The sequence below is a fragment of the Larimichthys crocea genome, chromosome XVI (assembly GCF_000972845.2).
Source record: "Larimichthys crocea isolate SSNF chromosome XVI, L_crocea_2.0, whole genome shotgun sequence".
Classification (NCBI taxonomy): domain Eukaryota; kingdom Metazoa; phylum Chordata; class Actinopteri; family Sciaenidae; genus Larimichthys; species Larimichthys crocea.
In genome coordinates, this window is record NC_040026.1 from 9,313,624 (window position 1) to 9,332,262 (window position 18,639).

At 43.0% G+C, this 18,639-nt stretch overlaps 1 protein-coding gene across 1 annotated transcript; it reads left to right on the forward strand.

The window, feature by feature from the left end:
* The first annotated feature begins 1,478 nt into the window (after positions 1-1,478).
* sbk1 (SH3 domain binding kinase 1) lies at positions 1,479-15,390 on the forward strand. Its single transcript, XM_010731756.3, has 4 exons — positions 1,479-2,325; positions 9,949-10,190; positions 10,974-11,176; positions 11,651-15,390. The coding sequence occupies exons 1-4, from the start codon at positions 2,288-2,290 to the stop codon at positions 12,476-12,478; spliced, it is 1,311 nt and encodes a 436-aa protein (XP_010730058.2). The 5' UTR covers positions 1,479-2,287; the 3' UTR covers positions 12,479-15,390.
* The last annotated feature ends 3,249 nt before the right edge of the window (positions 15,391-18,639 follow it).

The following is an 18,639-nucleotide window of genomic DNA, read 5'->3' on the forward strand; positions in this document are numbered from 1 at the left end:
ATTGCCCTCTCAAGATCCTGCCGACTGAGGAAAGATTTTACTTTTGCCAGCAGACGAAGCTGAAAAAAGCTTGTTCTGATGACAGAGCTAATCTGTTTGTTAAATTTTAGGCTATTATCAAATATTATACCAAGGTTTTTGACTTGTGTTTTAAACAGCAGGGCCAGAGTGCCAGAATTTGTGGTGAAAACATTTGTGATAGATGGAGAACCAAACACAATGTATTCGGTTTTGCTGTTTATATCGGTGATGCAATCGAACAGCTGGGCAAGTGCGGTGTTATTGTTTGGTCACATGGGCAAATATATCTGCAGGTCATCAGCATAAAAGTTAAAAAGAGAGGTTGTGTTTTTTTAAATTGATCCCAGAGGTAACATATATAGTGAAAAGAGGATAGGGCCAAGAATAGATCCCTGTGGCACCCCACAGGGCAAGGAGGCACTTGAGGAGCAGTGTTCATGAACACTGATAAAGTGCTCTCTGGGGTGCCCTTCCAGTGGTCAAAATGACAAGAGTGCCCTCTCAGGTGCCCTTCCATTTGGGAAAATGTAAAAATGGCCCCCCAAGGTGCCCTTCTATTGGAGAAAGTGTGATAAAGTGACTGATAAGATGCCCTTACAGTGGACAAAATGTGAAGGGTGCCCTCTAGGTTGTTAACTCTAATCCTGTCTAAGCTCCTTAATATACAACTTGTGATATAAATGGCTAAACTGTAAATTGTTGTGTTTATTACAGAGGTACGGTAGTTATTCACATAATAAAAACAACTGTTCTTTTTCAGTTTGCAATTGTTTTTATCATGAATGCATCACAACTTTCTGTGTCCTTGTGCACTAGCACATACAGCTTTTTTTAATATTATTTTTTTATTCGCCCCTCAAACTGCCTGAGTCCACCACCACAGGTCTCTGCCTGGGTATGAGCCAGATCTCTTTGATGTAAACGTGGAAGAATGGGGAAAGCATAAAGGGGAGCAGACAGACAGAGTATCTGCAGGCAGGAAAAGCAATTAATTATCAAAATAAAATAAAAAAAGTTCTTCTAGGACTGACATTTGGGGTCTGATGTGAGATCAAAGTAACACAAAAATATTTACCAATGAACTTCCTGAGCACGAATCTTATTTATGTAAAACAGCTTTCAACCACTTCACCTCTCAAACCCATCTGATCGGTGGTGTTTGATGATGATGCATTAAGGTTATCCCTGTTATGTCGATGCTGTTTTTTTCTCAGTCCAATCTGTTCTGGTTGGCAAACATGCCTGGCAGGAGGCCTGTTGTTAAACATGTACAGTAAAAGGAGGAGCTGCTCGGGCAGTGAATTAATTGAAAGTCTTGCCTTGCTGTTACCTAATAAGGACAGTTGGCAAAGTCACCGAGTAAAGTACTTGAGGCCATAAGCTGTTGAATTATGCAAGAGTGGAGCAGCTTGTTCCTTCAATGCATGAATCAAAAGTAAAAAAGCTCATGGACGCATTGAGGTTGGGTTGTTGGTTGGATGGATTGGGAGAGTCCAGGCGCTAGGACCCGGGACACGTGAGCGTATTAATTTGCCAGAGGGTGGAGACGGTGAACAATGAGGGAGCTGACTGGTAGGACCAGCAGAGGAGCAACATCTGAGACACCCACCCCCCACTACCACCACCACCACCACCACACACACACACACACACTTCAAACCCAATCCCACTGGACCGACGGACAGACATTGAGAGCAAGACGCAGAGTTTGGAGAGAGTGGCAACATGAAGATTTATCCATGCATGCTGCAGAGCGCAGAGGTTTACTGAGCCCCCCCATGTTTGGATGTGAATGAATGGGTTCGCCTCAGTGTGTATGCGTGGTGCTGAACTGGGTCATGCGGACCACTGGAGGAGCGAAAGATAAACACGCACCCTCCTCCCGCTGCTTGGCAGGTTCAGATGGTGGGCGCACAGAGGAGGGATCCCAGCCTGTGTCCTCATCTCGGCATCCAGCATCAGATGATGCTTTGATTTAATCCGCCTCCAAAGAAAGTCACAAACTGAAGAGCATCTCCAAAAAAACAAAAAACAAAAAAAAACAGGTCGGGAATCATCTCGGGTGGGCAGAAGGCAAAGCGCAACGAGGGATTTCATCCAAGCTGCAAGGGCTTTGAGGTTGTTTTGTTTTTTTGAGGGACCTGTGAGGTTTTCTTCGCACCTATAACTGACCGATAACTTCCTTCAAACGAGGAGATCCATCCATCAGTTTCCCCCCCTGCAGACCACAGCGGATCGGAGCGCAGCAGCTCTGCTCGCCGAGCGGATGCAGGACCATGGAGGAGAGAGACAGGTCGCCAGCAGGTGAGTGTGTAACACCTAGATGCACCCTGAGGTGCCTGAAACCGGGTCAGTCTACAGGATACTGTCTGCAGAGAAAGAAAAACAGGAAGGCAAAAACAAGGGATGTAAAATGTATAAAATGTATTTAAACGGAGAATTGAAAGCCTGTAAGTAATTTGGTTTGATTCCTAAAATTATTGAGCAGTTGTTCATTATTTGAAAAGCTTGGATTTGTTTATATATTCAGATTGTGAGCAACTTTATACTGTCTGAACTTTGACTCCCTCTCATGCACAGGATTCATATACAGTATGAATAATACATTTGCAGCATGAGAAAGCATCAATGTCAGCAGATACTACAGCTACAACACTACAGCTTTATTTTCCGTCAGCCTGTGATTAATTCTAACTCATGTTAATGGTTGAGCTGTGACTTAATTTGTATTTTCACCCACATTACTCGTGACACCCACACCTATTTGTTTCCGACTCTGCTTTTTGTGATTCAGCCTGATGGATGCGAGGGCATCCAGGGCACTCCACTTTTAATGGCCCTTTTATACTTTGTCCAGGGCAGACAGGTGATATCTCATCGTTAATGCCGTCTAATGCATTTAAATGAGCAGCTGACTTGATAGAGCAAACCCCGTAAAAGCAGAGCCTCGAGGATGGTAATGGATGAAACGCAGCAGCAGCTGATACACATGGTTTGCTTTTGTCACAAACCCTGTATTGGTTGAGAGAAGCAGCAGAAATTCTGGGACATTTACTTTCAAGAAGTAGTTCATTTTAAAATCGAATAAAATTCAGAATTAGGCTATATTTGCTCTACCTGAAGCAGGTATGTGTATTATTCTCCCAAACACTGTGAGAACATGCTGCCATTGCTTTACCATTCCACCTGAGTTACAACTAACCTATCATCACTTAATATACAGTTCATAGATAGACAATGGTTAGTACTCTGGAAACAAACAACCCTTAAAGAGCAGACACATGCATGCATGTGCAAACTTAATTAAATGACCAAACCCTTCACAAAATCCTCCATTTTGAATGAAACAAAAACATCCTGGAAGTCTACAGAAATGTCCCAACGTGACCTGCAGGACTAGGATCATATTGTCAACAGATTGTCAGCAGATAAAAGGAGGAAACATTATGCTTTCATATGCAGAACCCAGACAATAACCCAACCCACCAGCTGGCACACCGTCTAAACCCACCGACACCCTTCATACAGCCACAAAGCTCAAAGAAATTACATCACTAATACATTACAGCTTTATAATGAGTGCTGCGGAAATAATAGAAACAAAGTATTATGTATGAGCATGCTGTTGGAAAACATGGCTGATTTGAGAACGGAACAGAAAGAATTCAAACGTTGTTGTTGAAACATAATAGAGGACAAGAAGCATTTTTTTTAGTCTCTTGTTCAAAAGTCTGTGTCATGCTGGGTGAAAATAAAGAAACAACACAGATATCTGAACACTACATCCAAACCTGCCATCATAGCAGCGTGAAAACAGCATGCCTAATAATACCCCTGTCAATCACAATGTAAACACCGTGTACATGCTGCGTTCATAGTATGGATATGAGCGTATACTACACAGAATTTGAATTCATGCCCCGTATGAGTTTTATTTTTTATGTTTGCCTTGTTATAGTTATTACTCTTTGGTTAATATCCCGTATGTTCTTGTTTTTAATTGTCTTGTTTGTTACATTGTGCCCTGTGCTTGTTTTTGCTAATATCCAGTCATGCAATTAAAGTTGAATTTGACAGAGAGAGAGAGAGAGAGAGAGAGAGAGAGAGAGAGAGAGGCCGGATGAAGCCTTAGCAATCAACATTAGTGCATTGATTGTGTTAGAGGCTATTGTGTATGGGCAGGATCACAAATCACCATATATTGTTAGTTTCCAATGTCCTCTTTAGCTGATGTGCTGTCACATCATTTAGCCACACCCCCCCTTTAGACCCCATTTTCACAGCTCTTATTAGACTCCCATCTCCCCCAATGTATCTGACATCAAAGGGACGCAATCTATAGCATGTGGTACAAAGGGAGGGGATGTTCAGTTCAGTCTCATTTGATTTCCCTCAGTCCTGCTCGCTTTTTCTCTCTCTGGTCACAAGAAACTTGAGGCTTCTGGATTGTGATAGAGTGGGGTGTTGGTACATTATGTTCCCTGGGTATCTTATTGCTGTGATATTCAAATTCTAAAATTTCTTTTCAGTGCATGATTAAAATGAGGGTGATGATGAAATGGCTCTTATAATCAGTTGCTCTGCAGTTTCTAATCCCAAAGCCTTAGTCCTAATCGACAATATTAATAAATTCTGCAGTGTTTTTTGTTATTTTTTTTACCTGTTTTTGATGTATCATTGTGCCTCTTTTGTCTTTTATTGTTTATGTGTGATAAAGAACACAGTATTTGAGCCAAATGTCCTTGTAGTATCACCCCCACTAGACATTTTCCACTCTCAGCCATTGTTTTGATCCATTTAACCTTGGGTTATCCCTTCACGGGTCTTAGGTCATCCCAGCAGGAGGCCATTGGGCACCAGCATTTCTGCCAGGATTTTCAGCAGGCGATAGCTCTGTGGGATGTGTGACATACAGTAGAAAGAGAGTGGGATGATGGGAAGGATAGTAGAATCAAGGCAAGGGGACGGGTTACACAGCACTCTGCCCCAGCAGGGATCCTCCATATGGACAGACGGGCAAAGCTGAGAGCAGGTGATTTGTCAAAGTGAGTGTCCGTGGCCCAGGCCGCTGGTTCACCTATCACAGCGCAGCGGGAGGTTTCCGCAGCCGTGTGTTAAAGCAGGCACTAAACCCACCAACTCACTGGCTCTGATGTTGTGTGCTCTGCTAAAGAAGGTGTTTCAGTTTTTTTTTATTTTTATGCCTGAGCAGGGAACAGAGTGTCCTGACTGCTACTGGCTGTCATGGGGAGGCCCGTTTGGCACTTGATTGAGTGATGGATTGTCTAGGATCTCAGTGATTTGTTATGATTCTACACATCCACACTGAGGCAACACGGACAGGGACAAAGACAAAAATACATGCCATCTGTATGTGTGTGTCTGTGCAGGCAGTTTGTTTTATTTCCAGACAGACAGTGAGAGAAACCACATCTGTCACATCGTATTTCACTCACTGTTTTCCCTTTGACCCAGAGGCAAGGCGTGTTGGGCATTTTGACAGTAAATTGGACACAGGAGATCAGTCTTCAGCCATAATGACTCTTCTGCCGAGCGAGCGCGCACAAGAGCAACTAGTCCATTAGTAATGGAGAGAGGTAGACGTGAGGCAGGCTCTGCAATCTATTTATTTCTTTCATTAGTCCCTTGTTTACATTTTCTGGAAGAGACAAAGAAAAAGAGGAGAGAAGGAAGGAAGGCTGGGTAAAAAGGGGCAAACACTGCAAAAAGCTGCTGACACTGATACCTGCCTCAAACGTTAGATAGATGCTTTGTGTACATGAAAATACATTTGTTACAGATAAAAGGTCCAACATCAATTGCATTTCCCTTCTTTCCCATGGCTGCTATTTAGCTCATCTCATATATTTGAATCTGTATTCATGCTTCAACTTCATCTCTATGAAGTCTTCATGCACTAATCAATGTCATGTCACAGTTCATTGCAACTGTATCACATAGTTTACAATGAGAGAGCCAATAGCCTGCTGAATACACAATTATTGTCCCTGATGAGAGTCACTTGGCAATAACAGAGATAAAATGTGTCCACTTTCTAGCTCTGCTTCCAATATGCAATGATAATTAAGTGAACAGATATCTGTATGAAATAGTCATGCTAGGAGCTCTGTGAATGTGAAACCGAATGTAGGCACAGCAGTGCTTCGAGCTAATTGCTACCATGTAGCAGTAGTATTGGACAAATTTAGGTTTTGACCCAATGATGGCACTGGGTGAAAGGTTAAGGGTTTACCACAGATTATCCTGAAAACTGGAGACAGAATATGTGTACCATAGTTCACGGCAATCAGTCCACAAATAAACTTTAGGATTGGCTTTGTCCTTTGAAAAATTTCAGTAGTTTCCAGTAGTACAAATTTTTACAAATTGCCCTCCAATAGTTGTTGAGATACTGTATGTTTGTCTGGACCGAAGGGAGCATGCCATTGTACTGACTGTCCATTATTCCAAAACCACAGTTGTCTGAAAAATATCCCATTGGACAGAAAGCGCTATCTCCAACAGCCCATTATCACTAAAACAAAATCCCAGCTCTGATTACTTTCCAAAAACGTGTGAAACAGTCACAGTTTGGTTAGGTGTAGCCATCTAAACCTAGTAATGGTTATGCACCAAAACTGCTTGGTCAGATTTAGGAAAGCATAATGGTTTAGGTTAAAATGAGTAAGTTAGGTAAGTTATGTATGTAAGCTGGTGATATCAGAGTGTGTATTTTGTCCATTTGTTTTCTTAATAACAGGCTGTCTGACAAACAGGCTTTGGGCCAATGGGACATTTCTTGGACTATTGGGGCTTTTGGAATAATGGGCCCCTCGGAACAATGGCATGGCACAGGACCAATGTGGTGGACGGATCAATCGAGCAAAATCCCTAGAGCCACACCTTGCAAGTCTGAAAAGAAAGCTTATCTCTGAGAACAGCTGAAACATGACCAGACTTCATTGTGAAAAAAGTGCCTCTTGAAGTTCACAGTAGGACATAATGTCTAAGTGTAACCCTCAGAGACCAGACGCCAGCATCACACCGCACAGGTACATGTCACGAGCACACCCTGAGGCTGTTGAGAGACAGACTGTGACAAGAGTGATAGTTGCTAGTGGTATCACATGGTCCATCTCTGTTCTCATCTCCTGCTAAGTGTTTATGGGAGAAAAAGGTCATCTGCTTCTGTAGTTTAGTCTTATGTGTGACACATGACAACAGGTTTCCCGACCGTCGCCGCTGTGCTTATTAGGACGTAAAACTGGATGTTTTGCCATTTCCTGGGAACAACCTGGTTTTTAAGAGGGTTATACAGAGAATGCACTCAGCTCCATTTGACTAATTGCTAAATGGAGCAAGTTTGTCAGTCTGTATTTGAGAGGAAATTAGTGGCTGGAAAACAGATTGTTGCTGCTCAGCGTAAACCTTGTATCTTCACTTTTTAGGAATTAGAAAAACAGGCTTGTTTCAGACTGTCCTTGTTTTCCGACTGTGAAAAAGTGTGAGAAGACACTCAACTGTCAGAGGATTTCTCATCACAATTAAAACATGAAAGTTACAAGGTCTTACCTCAACGATACAGGAATAAGTGAGCAGCCCTGGGATCTGTTTTTAAAAGGCTTGCAGATGATTAACAATAAGTGGGACTGGCTCAAAAACCCATTAAAATGTGTTTCAAGCCAAATCCTCATCTGTATGTGGAGCGAGTGGCTATTACCTTGTCTTTAGCCGCCTGAGAGGACAGGAGAGGAGCAGAGGGCAGCATGGGAGATCAGTGGGGCATGTGGCTATGGTTGTGCACGAACGCTGAGTCGTGTGGGGGCTCACAGCTGCTCCCTCTCAGAGGTGGGAACACAAAGGGCCTTTGATAGAGAGTCACTATGGGACTGATACAACAGACCCCCCCAAACACTCACACTCATGCACAATCATCTCCCAAAGACCACATAACTTCATCCCCACACCTCCGGAGCACTACATTGCAGTTTCTGGTTCTGGTTTACATCGTCATTGCATAGAGCACCATCTCCCAACCACTCATCACATTTCAGGACACTTAATCCAGTTCTGCAAAGGAAATGAGTGCAAAGCATCCTGCGCTGTTGGGTGGGGTATGCTTTTGTCTTGGTGGGAGCTGAGTAATGTGATTAAGATCCATGCTGGAGTGCTGCACATTCAGCCCGTGGAGCTGACTGGAAGAATTGCCCGTAAACAAGCGCTCCCTTCTCTCTTCTTCATTCTCATTGATAGAGGCTATGGGGCCATGCAGGGCGGGCGGTCAGAGGAAATGCGCTTTCAGTCTTGCCTGTCCGTCTGTCCTGTTTAAATGTTTAATCACCAAACCTGGACTACAGACTGATCTGGATAATGATCAACTTTAGTGTTAACTCGCTGAAGGCTATACAGTGGGCACGCTCAGCATGAGTAGGCTACAATATTCATAGTCTCTTATATAACCATCTCCAAGCTTCTGATAAAATCAAGAAGCAAGCGTTATCTACAGAGATACATACAGGGTACTTTCTATTTGCAGTGTTGCGTTTTTTTCTTCGACAAAGAGTGATGAGCCAAGAACACAAGGCTGCAAATGGTCGCATCTTATTTTAGTTTCCGCTGTCTAATAGCTATATTTATCACGCTCTTCCCACAAGATAGCTGAGGAACCTCAACACCTTCGGAGTGGCTGAACTAAACTTCCGCTGCCATGTTTTCATCAACTGCACATTACCGGGCATTAATTTGACTCTTTTTCTTCCCTTCAAAATGCACCTGACAGTCAACACAGACACATTTGTGATGCTCTCGTTTAAAGCAGCCGTGCTGAGAAACTGGCTGCAGGGAGAGAAGAACAAAGTGCAAAGCCTTTGAATGATGGATGAAAAAGGCCATCAGCAGGATTGTTTGTGCTGATTTGATGCCTATTAGTGTGCAAATGTGTGCGTGCTGTGCATGATTGGATGGTTAAATTTGATTTTGTGTGTAGGGAGGGGGATTTTAAGAGAGAGAAACAATGAGTAAAATCATCAGTGGGATCCACATCATTTCCTCAGAAGGTCCATTTTGTGCAGTTTGCTCAATAGTTTTAGTTTTCTTTTGGTTTACTTACCATTTCAAACACCGTGACAAGCTCACATGCACAGTCACTCATCTCTGATTTTTAATTTGTTGTCAGTTGGCACATTTAGGGTGCCTGACTCCTCTGAGCTTGCAATTAAAGCAGCGATATATTTTTTCCCTTCTAGGATCAGTTTGACCTATTTCAAACTTGTGAAAATCAGCAATAACTTTTCTGGCGCAGTATTTTTTTTTTTCTCTCCTTTTTTCAACTTCAGTAATTTGAGCGAAATACTTTAAAACATCTGCTGTGCAAACCAGATTTGTTTTCCAGGCACAACTATGCAACCCCGCTTTTTCACAGTCCCACTGTTTAGTTCCACTGTATGGAAAATGTAACACTTCAAAGTGATCGCAGATGATCTGTGGCATGCCTTAACAGCATGTATACACCTTGAAGCTGTCTGCTCTCTATTTATTTCCATTTGTTAGTCCTTCTACCTGGTCATATTGATTTTCCCCATAGCTGTCTGCCAGTAAGTGCTGTCTGAGATCAGCCATATCTGAAAGCTGGCCAGAGTGATCTAGAGGGACAGCAGGAAGTCCAATACATTTACTGAAAGCACTTCCCCCTGTTGATGCCATCCCTGAATTGATTGTATGGAAATGAAGGTCTGTTAAAACCTTCCTGATTTAACCATCCTTTGGGACAGCATGTACAGACAAGAATAAATGGATGTCCGCCAATAGAGATAAAGATACTGAAGAGCATAAGTCATAAACACATACCTGCATAAAATTTATACCTGCCATTATCTATAGCGGAAAGAAAACTGGCTCTAAGCAGTTTTTTCTCTCCTCTTCATTTAGTCTGCCCCACAGCGTCAAGGCGAGCCTGTCTCTTTCTCCATCTGGGCCAGGACGGGTGGGCAGCGGCGGGGGCTCGCCTACATCCAAGATGGGCTACTGTGGAGGGGTGCCTGTGGAGGACATGCAGGCCCTGGCCATCACCTCTCTGTCGGCAGCAGATGTAGCCAAACAATATGAGCACATACGGGAGCTGGGGAAGGGCACATACGGCAAGGTGGACCTGGTGGCACACCGGACACAGGGTGAGCTGGTTTCAGGGGTTGATAATACGGCTGAAGGTCTTTATCCTCAGAATCTGAATCAGGTTTATTGCCAAGTAGGTTGCCATGTACAAAGAATTAGCCTTGTATAGTAAGCAGAAGAAAAGAGAAGCAAGTACTAGCAAGCAATAAAATATGAACATATATGTACAATATGTTATGTAAATGAGAGCTGTACAGTTTTGTACATGTCTTAACTGTCAACGTAATGCATAAACACAAAAAAAGAAACCCAGATCTCCAAATCCACATTGTGCCAGCATGCCTCACAGTTGAGGATAACCAGTTAAGGCAGATCAGCATGTTAAAAAGTCTCAAGGCACGGTGCCGAGAAATTAATTTCGGCTCTGTTAAAAGGGTTTGTTAGGGATTTTTTAGGTCTACTGTTTAATCCCTGGTTTAAGAAAATCAAAGTTTGGGAGCTGGTATAACTAAGCACTGTAAAGTAGTGCACAGAGAGGCTGAGAGGATAGCGGAGATTAGAAGTGCTGTGTGTGCACTAAAGAGCTTCTGTATTTCCGCAGCTGTGATCACAAACAGCTGGTTGTATCTGTGTAATGGAGGTGAGAGTCATTCACTGTACATGAACGTAGCAGCTGTTACAAAGATAGGGTTGGGTAGTTGGAAATATCTCCACTCCCTTAGAGTGTCAGGTTACAAAATCTACTTCAAGTGCTTTGGATAGTAAAATGTTGGCAGTACTTATCTGATGTTTATTTGTGTCTGTCCATGTGTTCTACATTTTTTTTTGTCTGACTTTTCTAGGCACCAAAATGGCGCTGAAGTTCGTTACCAAGAACAAGACAAAGCTCAAGAGTTTCCTGCGGGAGTACAGTCTAACGGGCTCACTTAGCTGCAGCCCTTTTATTATCAAAGTCCTGGACGTGCTTTTTGAGACAGAAGACAGCTATGTGTTTGGACAAGAATATGCACCCGCCGGGGACCTTTTCGACATCATCCCCCCACAGGTAAAGCTATCATCCTTTCTTCCACCAATCACCGTCCTCACTCAGCCAGAGCTGCTCCAATCAGTCGCCTTGTTCACGCAAGGCGGTTTTAACAAGCTCTCCTGGGATCGGAGCCTTGTCTTCGTCCTGATTTTCTCTCTGTGCAGAGCTCTCACTTTGCTTCAGTGCTATTCCAGTTGATGTGCTGGAAAAGCTCGACTTCAAGGTTCTTCTAAAGGCTCATTAAAAATGGCTGCAGCCAAACTCAAAATGGAGATTCTTTTGTTTCAGTTTTCATTTTTGGAGCTTTTATTCTTCAACTCAATATAACCATCATTTATTCTTTTTAACAGCAGTGTAACCGCCTCACCACCACAAAGCTCTTTTCTTGTATCACCTCCCATAGTCTCACCTCCTACACGATGTACTGCATCTATTAGACTGCATTAATCAAAATATCTTTTCTATTTCTCTCTTTTTGTCTCTTCTGCTCAGGTGGGTCTACCAGAGGAAATGGTCAAACGCTGCATGCAACAACTGGGCCTGGCCCTGGACTTTATGCACAGTAAAAACCTGGTGCATCGGGATGTGAAACCTGAGAATGTTCTCCTGTTTGACCGTGAGTGCCGGCGCATCAAGCTGGCCGATTTTGGTATGACCCGACGCGTGGGGTGCCGCGTGAAACGGGTGAGTGGTACCATCCCCTATACGGCGCCAGAGGTGTGCCGTGCAAGCCGTGCCGAGGGTTTCCTTGTGACCACCAGTCTGGATGTGTGGGCGTTCGGTGTGTTGGTCTTCTGTATGCTGACAGGCAATTTCCCCTGGGAGGCAGCGCTGCCCGCCGACGCCTTCTATGAGGAGTTTCGACGCTGGCAGAAAGCAGGGTGCCCTGTGGGAACATACCCGTCTCAATGGCGGCGCTTCACTGATGATGCCTTGCGTATGTTTCAGAGGCTGCTCGCTGCTGAGCCGGAAAAACGCTGTGGAGTCAAGGACGTCTTCTGCTTTGTCAAGTACGAGCTGGTGAGCGAGCTCAGGCGCAGAGCATCTTGCAGAGCCAAGAGAGGTGAGAGGTCAAGCTCGGGAGTGTGTACCGGCAGTTGTACGTCCTCCTCATCCTCCACTTCAACTCGTTCCTCCCACAGACACCCTGAACCCTCCACTCCTCCAGGAACATCCTGCCTCCGTCCGGCACCACTCAAACGTAGTGTTCTCTCCGACCCATTGTCTCCCAGAGAGGAGTCTGGACAGCACCAATCTCCAGGCCGAGACAAGAACAAAAGCCAGATGGTGATGGCAACTGCCATCGAAATCTGTGTGTGACCACACTACGATGTCAGTGGTGGAGACGAGATGGCTTTTCACAGTAATAACAAGCTGTGAAGAGGTGTTAATGACTACCACAGAGACTCTAGTGAAAAAGAGAGGTACTTTAACCATGAAAGAGAAGCTCAGGATCGCATCCGCGACTGTGGAAATGGACATCATCAATCAGCGGTACACACTCGGACAGCTTATCACTGGCACATGCCGGTTTGGTTTTGATTTGTGACCAAAGACTGCTTCCAGAGCTGAGAAGCCATGTAGGCAGTGTTTAAGAGTCTGCTGATGTTGCCCCTCTCAGCAGCTCATTCTGCCATCCAGACATTTGTTGTGTTTTCTGCCCATTCACTGTGGTGGTGCTAACGATTCTATAATTAGATACTCCAGAAAAGCCAATTCTGTCTTTTCATCACTCAGTGTCTTTATCCTTGTGTTTATGTTACGTCTCTTTACTAGCGTTTATTATAAGCTCCAGGGAGGCCAAAACTTCATCTGATGCTGTTCAGTCGGCGGCTGGTGATCTGGGGGCAATCTACGCAACTCCATTCGACCGCCATCTCTCAGACTTCCTGCCAACTTCCAGTGCATAAAATTTGTCTTTGACTTTTTCAAATGTTATAAAGAGAAGAAAAAAAAATAGAAGAAAAGAAATATTAATGTAGCAGTTTGTATGAGACGTCTTTTCATGTCGGTGTCTAGACTTAGAGACATATTCTCAGTAATAGGCATCACCTCAGGACACTTCAGTGGGTCACTTCCTGTTTTATTATAAATGGAAATCTATCTGAATGGTTGGAAAACGCATCCGCCACTTTTGAACTTGCTCTCAATGAGATTCATTTCCAACGTAACACAACAGAACACAGGGAATGTACATTTTTCTGTACAGCGAAACAAAGTGGCGAACAAAGAAGAGGAGAAGAAATGTCTTTCTATTGTTTTCTTTTCTACCTGCCTTGTGTGTGTTTGGATGTGTACGTGTGTGTTTCAAATGCTAAAGCACAAGATTTTTGTAAAGGAGGAGGACTCTTAGCGCAAAACTACAACTCTATATTGTAAATAATTTGATATTTCTAGGAGTGCACCGTAATATCAGGTAGTTCAACTATGTAGCGGTACAAATTTTCTACGACAGGGAAAGGGGTTTTAGGGTTTTACAGTTACTGTCGGGACAATGCACTGTATGTAGCAACGAAATATGACAGATTGTACAGTATATCACAAATTAAATATGTAGAAATATGATCTAAAGCCTATCACAAAGTATAACATGGTAGCAGCTGCTGCTCTCTCTTTTTTTCTTTTGTTTGTTGTTTTGGGTTGTTTTATCTGAGATGGACCAGGTTTTCTTTACCCAGATATGACACACAAATTGGTGAATAGACATCACTCATTTCTGCATTTTCCTGTCACCGTAACCTTGAGCAACATTGTGTGAAATCATCATGCTTCCTGGTTGTCAATGAGTACAGCCCATTCTGTCTTCATTCGATGGGTTAAAGCTGCTGCAAAGGGCTGCTTTGCAGAAACCTTTCATTTATATTTCCTCTGGAAATTTATCCAAACGTATCAGTTGAATAGCAGAGCCCAGGTGTTTATTGCCTGGAGGGATGACCTCTGTCAGCCTTTGCTGTTCTGCGAGCTGATGATTGATGCTGGTGCACAGCTTCAGCTTCCAAAGATATACTGCTAATTATAAAAGCATCAAAAGAGCTCAGTATGTTCAACGCTTTGCTCATTACCATTATTAAATCCTTGCTTCAATTGCGTTACTGTTATGTCAGTCAGGTGCATGCGTGTCTCTGTGTGCGTGTGGGAGCGTGTGCTTGTCTTCACTTCCCTTATTTCCTTATTGTTATGACAGCCCATCAGCTCTGTCGCTATAGTGACAGTGCCGGTGCTCCTCTGGTTCGGCTTCTGTCCTCTTCTTGAAAATCAAGTCTAATTGAGCCCAAATGAAACAACTGGTCACCAGCACCACTCACTCCCAGTCACCCACAGCTCCTCATGACAGTTGCGTAGCTTATTATACTCGATGACATCCTCCCGCAGATGCACATCTCCTGTATTTTATGAGGCAGTTCACACACCAAAGTCCATCCGGTCTCATCAGGCATAAGTGAAGCTGTTTATAGTCCCTGTCATTTTCCTAGCTCTCTCCATCCTCACTCTTGATTGTGCATAGGTGACCTGATTGAGGCTGAAGACTTGTCAAAGGGATGTATTGTAGGCCTCATAAGATCTGCCAAAAAGTAATCCATCAGTAGATTGTAGTGGAATGTGAATTAGCCACGCTCTACATCTTTCTATTCTGCCTGTGTGATGATGTGGGATCTACATAGTAGAAAAGACAGGATGTGCGTAAGGTAATTTTAAAGCAACATTGATGCAACATAGTGTAACTTAACGCGTACACTTTTTGGACATAACATATGGCATAATGTAACATTATGTAACGCATCTTAACATGACGCAACTTAACATCACGTGACAAAGCATTACTTAATAATAGTAAATAAATATACTACATCAGTTTATCATTTATGTATACATGTAGACCCCAACTGGACAAGTGACACGGTGTTCTCATATGAGCAACTGTGGATTTATTAAACATCATAGCCATTAGCATCATTAGGCTACTGTCAGTCATTAGTGTCAAGTGCAATGTTGTTCCTCATTGACTGTTATGACAGGAAAAGTTTAATGATGATACGTCGAATTATATCACGTTTTACCGAAGCTCTAGAGAGTAGCCTTCCTTTAACCCCATCCACCCTGATCCCATGATAAAATGTCTTATGCCAGCAAGTGTTGTTGTAGAATCACGTGTAAATAATGTATTGTGTCTTTAACAAAAGAAAATAAAGTTCATATATGTTGAAATAAATTTATGCACCACATCTAATGGCTCCAGGGTATTACTGTGGTATTTTTTTTTCTGCCAGTGTAGGCAAAGCTAATTCAGCCCAGCTTTGTATGGTCCCCAGACTGCACATTAGATGAAGGTCAGCTTGAATCACATGTGATTTCCCGAGGCTTTGGTCTGGTTTGCCAGCGAGCCCCAAGACTATTTTAATATGCTGACTTCCTTCTGAAAGCCCAATTAACACATCTGTAGATAGGAGTTATCTGCTAACCTCAAAGAGCAAATGAGTTCAAGGGCGGGTAGAATATGAGACTGAAGATGAGAACAGTTATTTACCCACTGCCCGTTCATACTCAGCTGTTGTGTCAGAGTGGAGGAGTTTGCTCAAGTTGTTATCAGACACAGAGTTTAGACAGTGGCGGTAAGCTGTGGTGTATCTGCCACTAAGGAAAGCTAATCAGTTCAGACAGTGCAAGAGAAAGGAAAGGTCAACCATGACACACAGGATTTGTGTAGTGAGTGGAAGCTTGTCCTTTGCGATAGCCGGTTCTCTGCCCTTAAAGAGCTACAGCAGCCAAGTGGCAGCGTAAGAGTCTTAATTGTGTTAGCCTCAATGCCCAGCTGAGAAGATGGAAGATGCTGAGCTAAGGCCGAGGCAAGAACGTGAGGACATTTTATGCAGGTTACCCTTGAATGTGTCAGGTCACCCAAATCACAAAAATACACACAATTCCTGCATTTTAACCCCTGTGACACCTATTGTTTTTAGGACATTTTACTTGAAAGCAATTTGTCTGAGATTCAATGAGATTCTGAGGATAATTCACACATATATATAGCATGTTTCTCTACATCTATCTGCCTTTATTTTCCTCCCGTGGACTAAACTGACCCCGTAAAGATTCAGTGATTCTGGGTTATTCCTTTGCTGTGGCTTTTTAAAAAGTCAGCTAAACCCAACTGATTCCCAGGACTGGAGGAATCTGGATGTTAAGCTTTCAGTAGGTGGTCCAGAGTGTGGACAAAGGAAAGTGATCTTTCTGGATACAGCTGTCTCCATGAGATCAAGTGTTAAATCCTCTTCGGTTATGCTCTCTCACCAAAGGCTAATGTCGGTAACATGAGATGACTATGTGACGGACGGAGAGACCATTCACTGTCCCAAATCATGTCAGCATATCTTAACCGTTCTCAGGTTTCACCGTGATTTCTGTGATGTGCCGCTTGGACAAATATGACAAGATTTCAAGTAAGTGCCAGCAGAACCGTCCTGAAAAAAAAAAATCATGTTCTCAACTTGATGTTATCACAGCGTGAAATGTGTGGCAGAAAAAAAAAGGAGGCTGTCAAATGGTTGTAGCTTCGCCAGGGTGTATGAATCAAAGTGAACTTGCAGGAAAATAAATAATTCAGGTGCTCTTGCAGCACATACTTCAAGTGCAGCTGAATTGTTTAGCATTTTCAAGCTAATTTTAATGAAACAAGTGAATCCTGAAATGTGTCATTTTTAACCTTGGACAGAGGGTTTTCAGCTCAAAACATCAGCCTGCGCATGCAGCTCACAACTTCAAAATTCTGCCTGGTAATACTTTAAATACAATATAGACAGAGGAAATACAAACAGAGGTCACAGGCGTGTAATTACTGAAAAATTTCTTGTCTTGCTGGCGAACAATAAAAAGATGCAGCTGCTGTGTCTTTACATAGACCACCTAATGCGGTTTTCTTCAAAGGAAATGCCGCTGTGTAAGTGGGCAAACAAGTATAGTTGAATGCATAGTAAACAAAGAACAGAGGTATTTTTAAGTTGTCTAAGTTGCAGACAGCACAGTAATATTATTTTCTGCCCATTTTAATACCACAGGGAACATACTGTACAGTAATAAAACCTCCTGCGTCACCTCAGCTTCCTGCCTCTGCACCTAGAGATGAATCATTCTAAAATCGTCAGATGCACCATGAACTATTCTTCTGTCCCCGATGCGTTCTGCGAAAACAGCTGCAGGCGTGACGCTGCAAATGTAGCCGAAGATCCGGAAAGTTAAAAACTCAAGTAGTGTTAGGGATCTCAGCAGGGGGGGTTGACGGTGAAGGGATGCTTCCCCGCTCTCACTCAGATCTAGACTCAGACGTCATGTGAAATAGTGTCTGATCGCAGCTGGAGAGCTGGGAAGAGAAATGGAAAGAGAGGAAGAGAGTGTCAGGGAGGAGAGGAGAGAGAGTGAGAGGGAAACGAGGAGGAAGGGATGTGTCAAGTGGGACAAATGTGTTTGTGTGTGTGTGTGTGTGCTCCCTAGAGAGGGAGTGACACAAGGACAGAGTGAATGTGCACCTGACAATGTGTATTCAGAACAGTGAAGTCATTAAAAATTAACCTTCATCCTAAATTTGTTGTCTTTTCAGGTCACAGTATTCCACCTGAAACCTTGCTCTTTGTGTGTGTTGTCTGAGGTATGTCACTAAATTTTGTCAGTGCCAGACATAAACTCCCAGACAGTATGTGGTCGTCTTCCACCATTGCTATAGCAACTGAGATGATCCCAGTTTAGAAGAGCCCTGAAATCTTTTTCTTGTTTTAGAAACCTAGCACCACATTCCCTGCTGTGGAGCCACTGTATAGTACGGGCACTTACTGGGTGTTTGATTGTGTATTTTTGTTTTGGTTTATAATACTGAAACGTTTTCCTCTTTATGTCAGAGTGGGTGAGCTGTCTCCAGCGTGGATGGCTCATTAAGCTGGAGAAAGCCTGTTTGTGCTGCTTTTTACCATATCTCTACCTCTGAACACAACCGACTCCTCTGCACAGACAAGTAGCACAGTCTGTGTAGGCTTCAGAGTGTGTGCATATTAGGCGATGTGAATCCTCTGTCTTGAAATGACTAGAATTGTTCTAGACATGATTTTTTTATTTATTTTATTTATTACATTTGGCAATTCTCTCTCAAAACATCTACATATATGTATATAACTACTGAGCAGATTGCCACATGAAATTGCCTCTGGTCCCCAGGGCATGTTACAAACCAAGCCTCTAGCACCACTTTCACAGCAAGATCAAATTTTGTCGCGGATACTCATGAATCATAGCGTTTCTGGTGACCTCTTGACTTTAAAAAATATCCAAATCTAAGGAATCTATCTAGGAAGGAATCTAGGAAGATTACCAGAAAATGAACTCGCCAAAGCAAAAATGTTTGTATCTTTTATCATCATCTCTGAACTTTCGTACAGTCTCAGGCCAAAATGTCAGCTCAACAAATCATAAATCTAAAAAATCTAAAAATCTAAAAA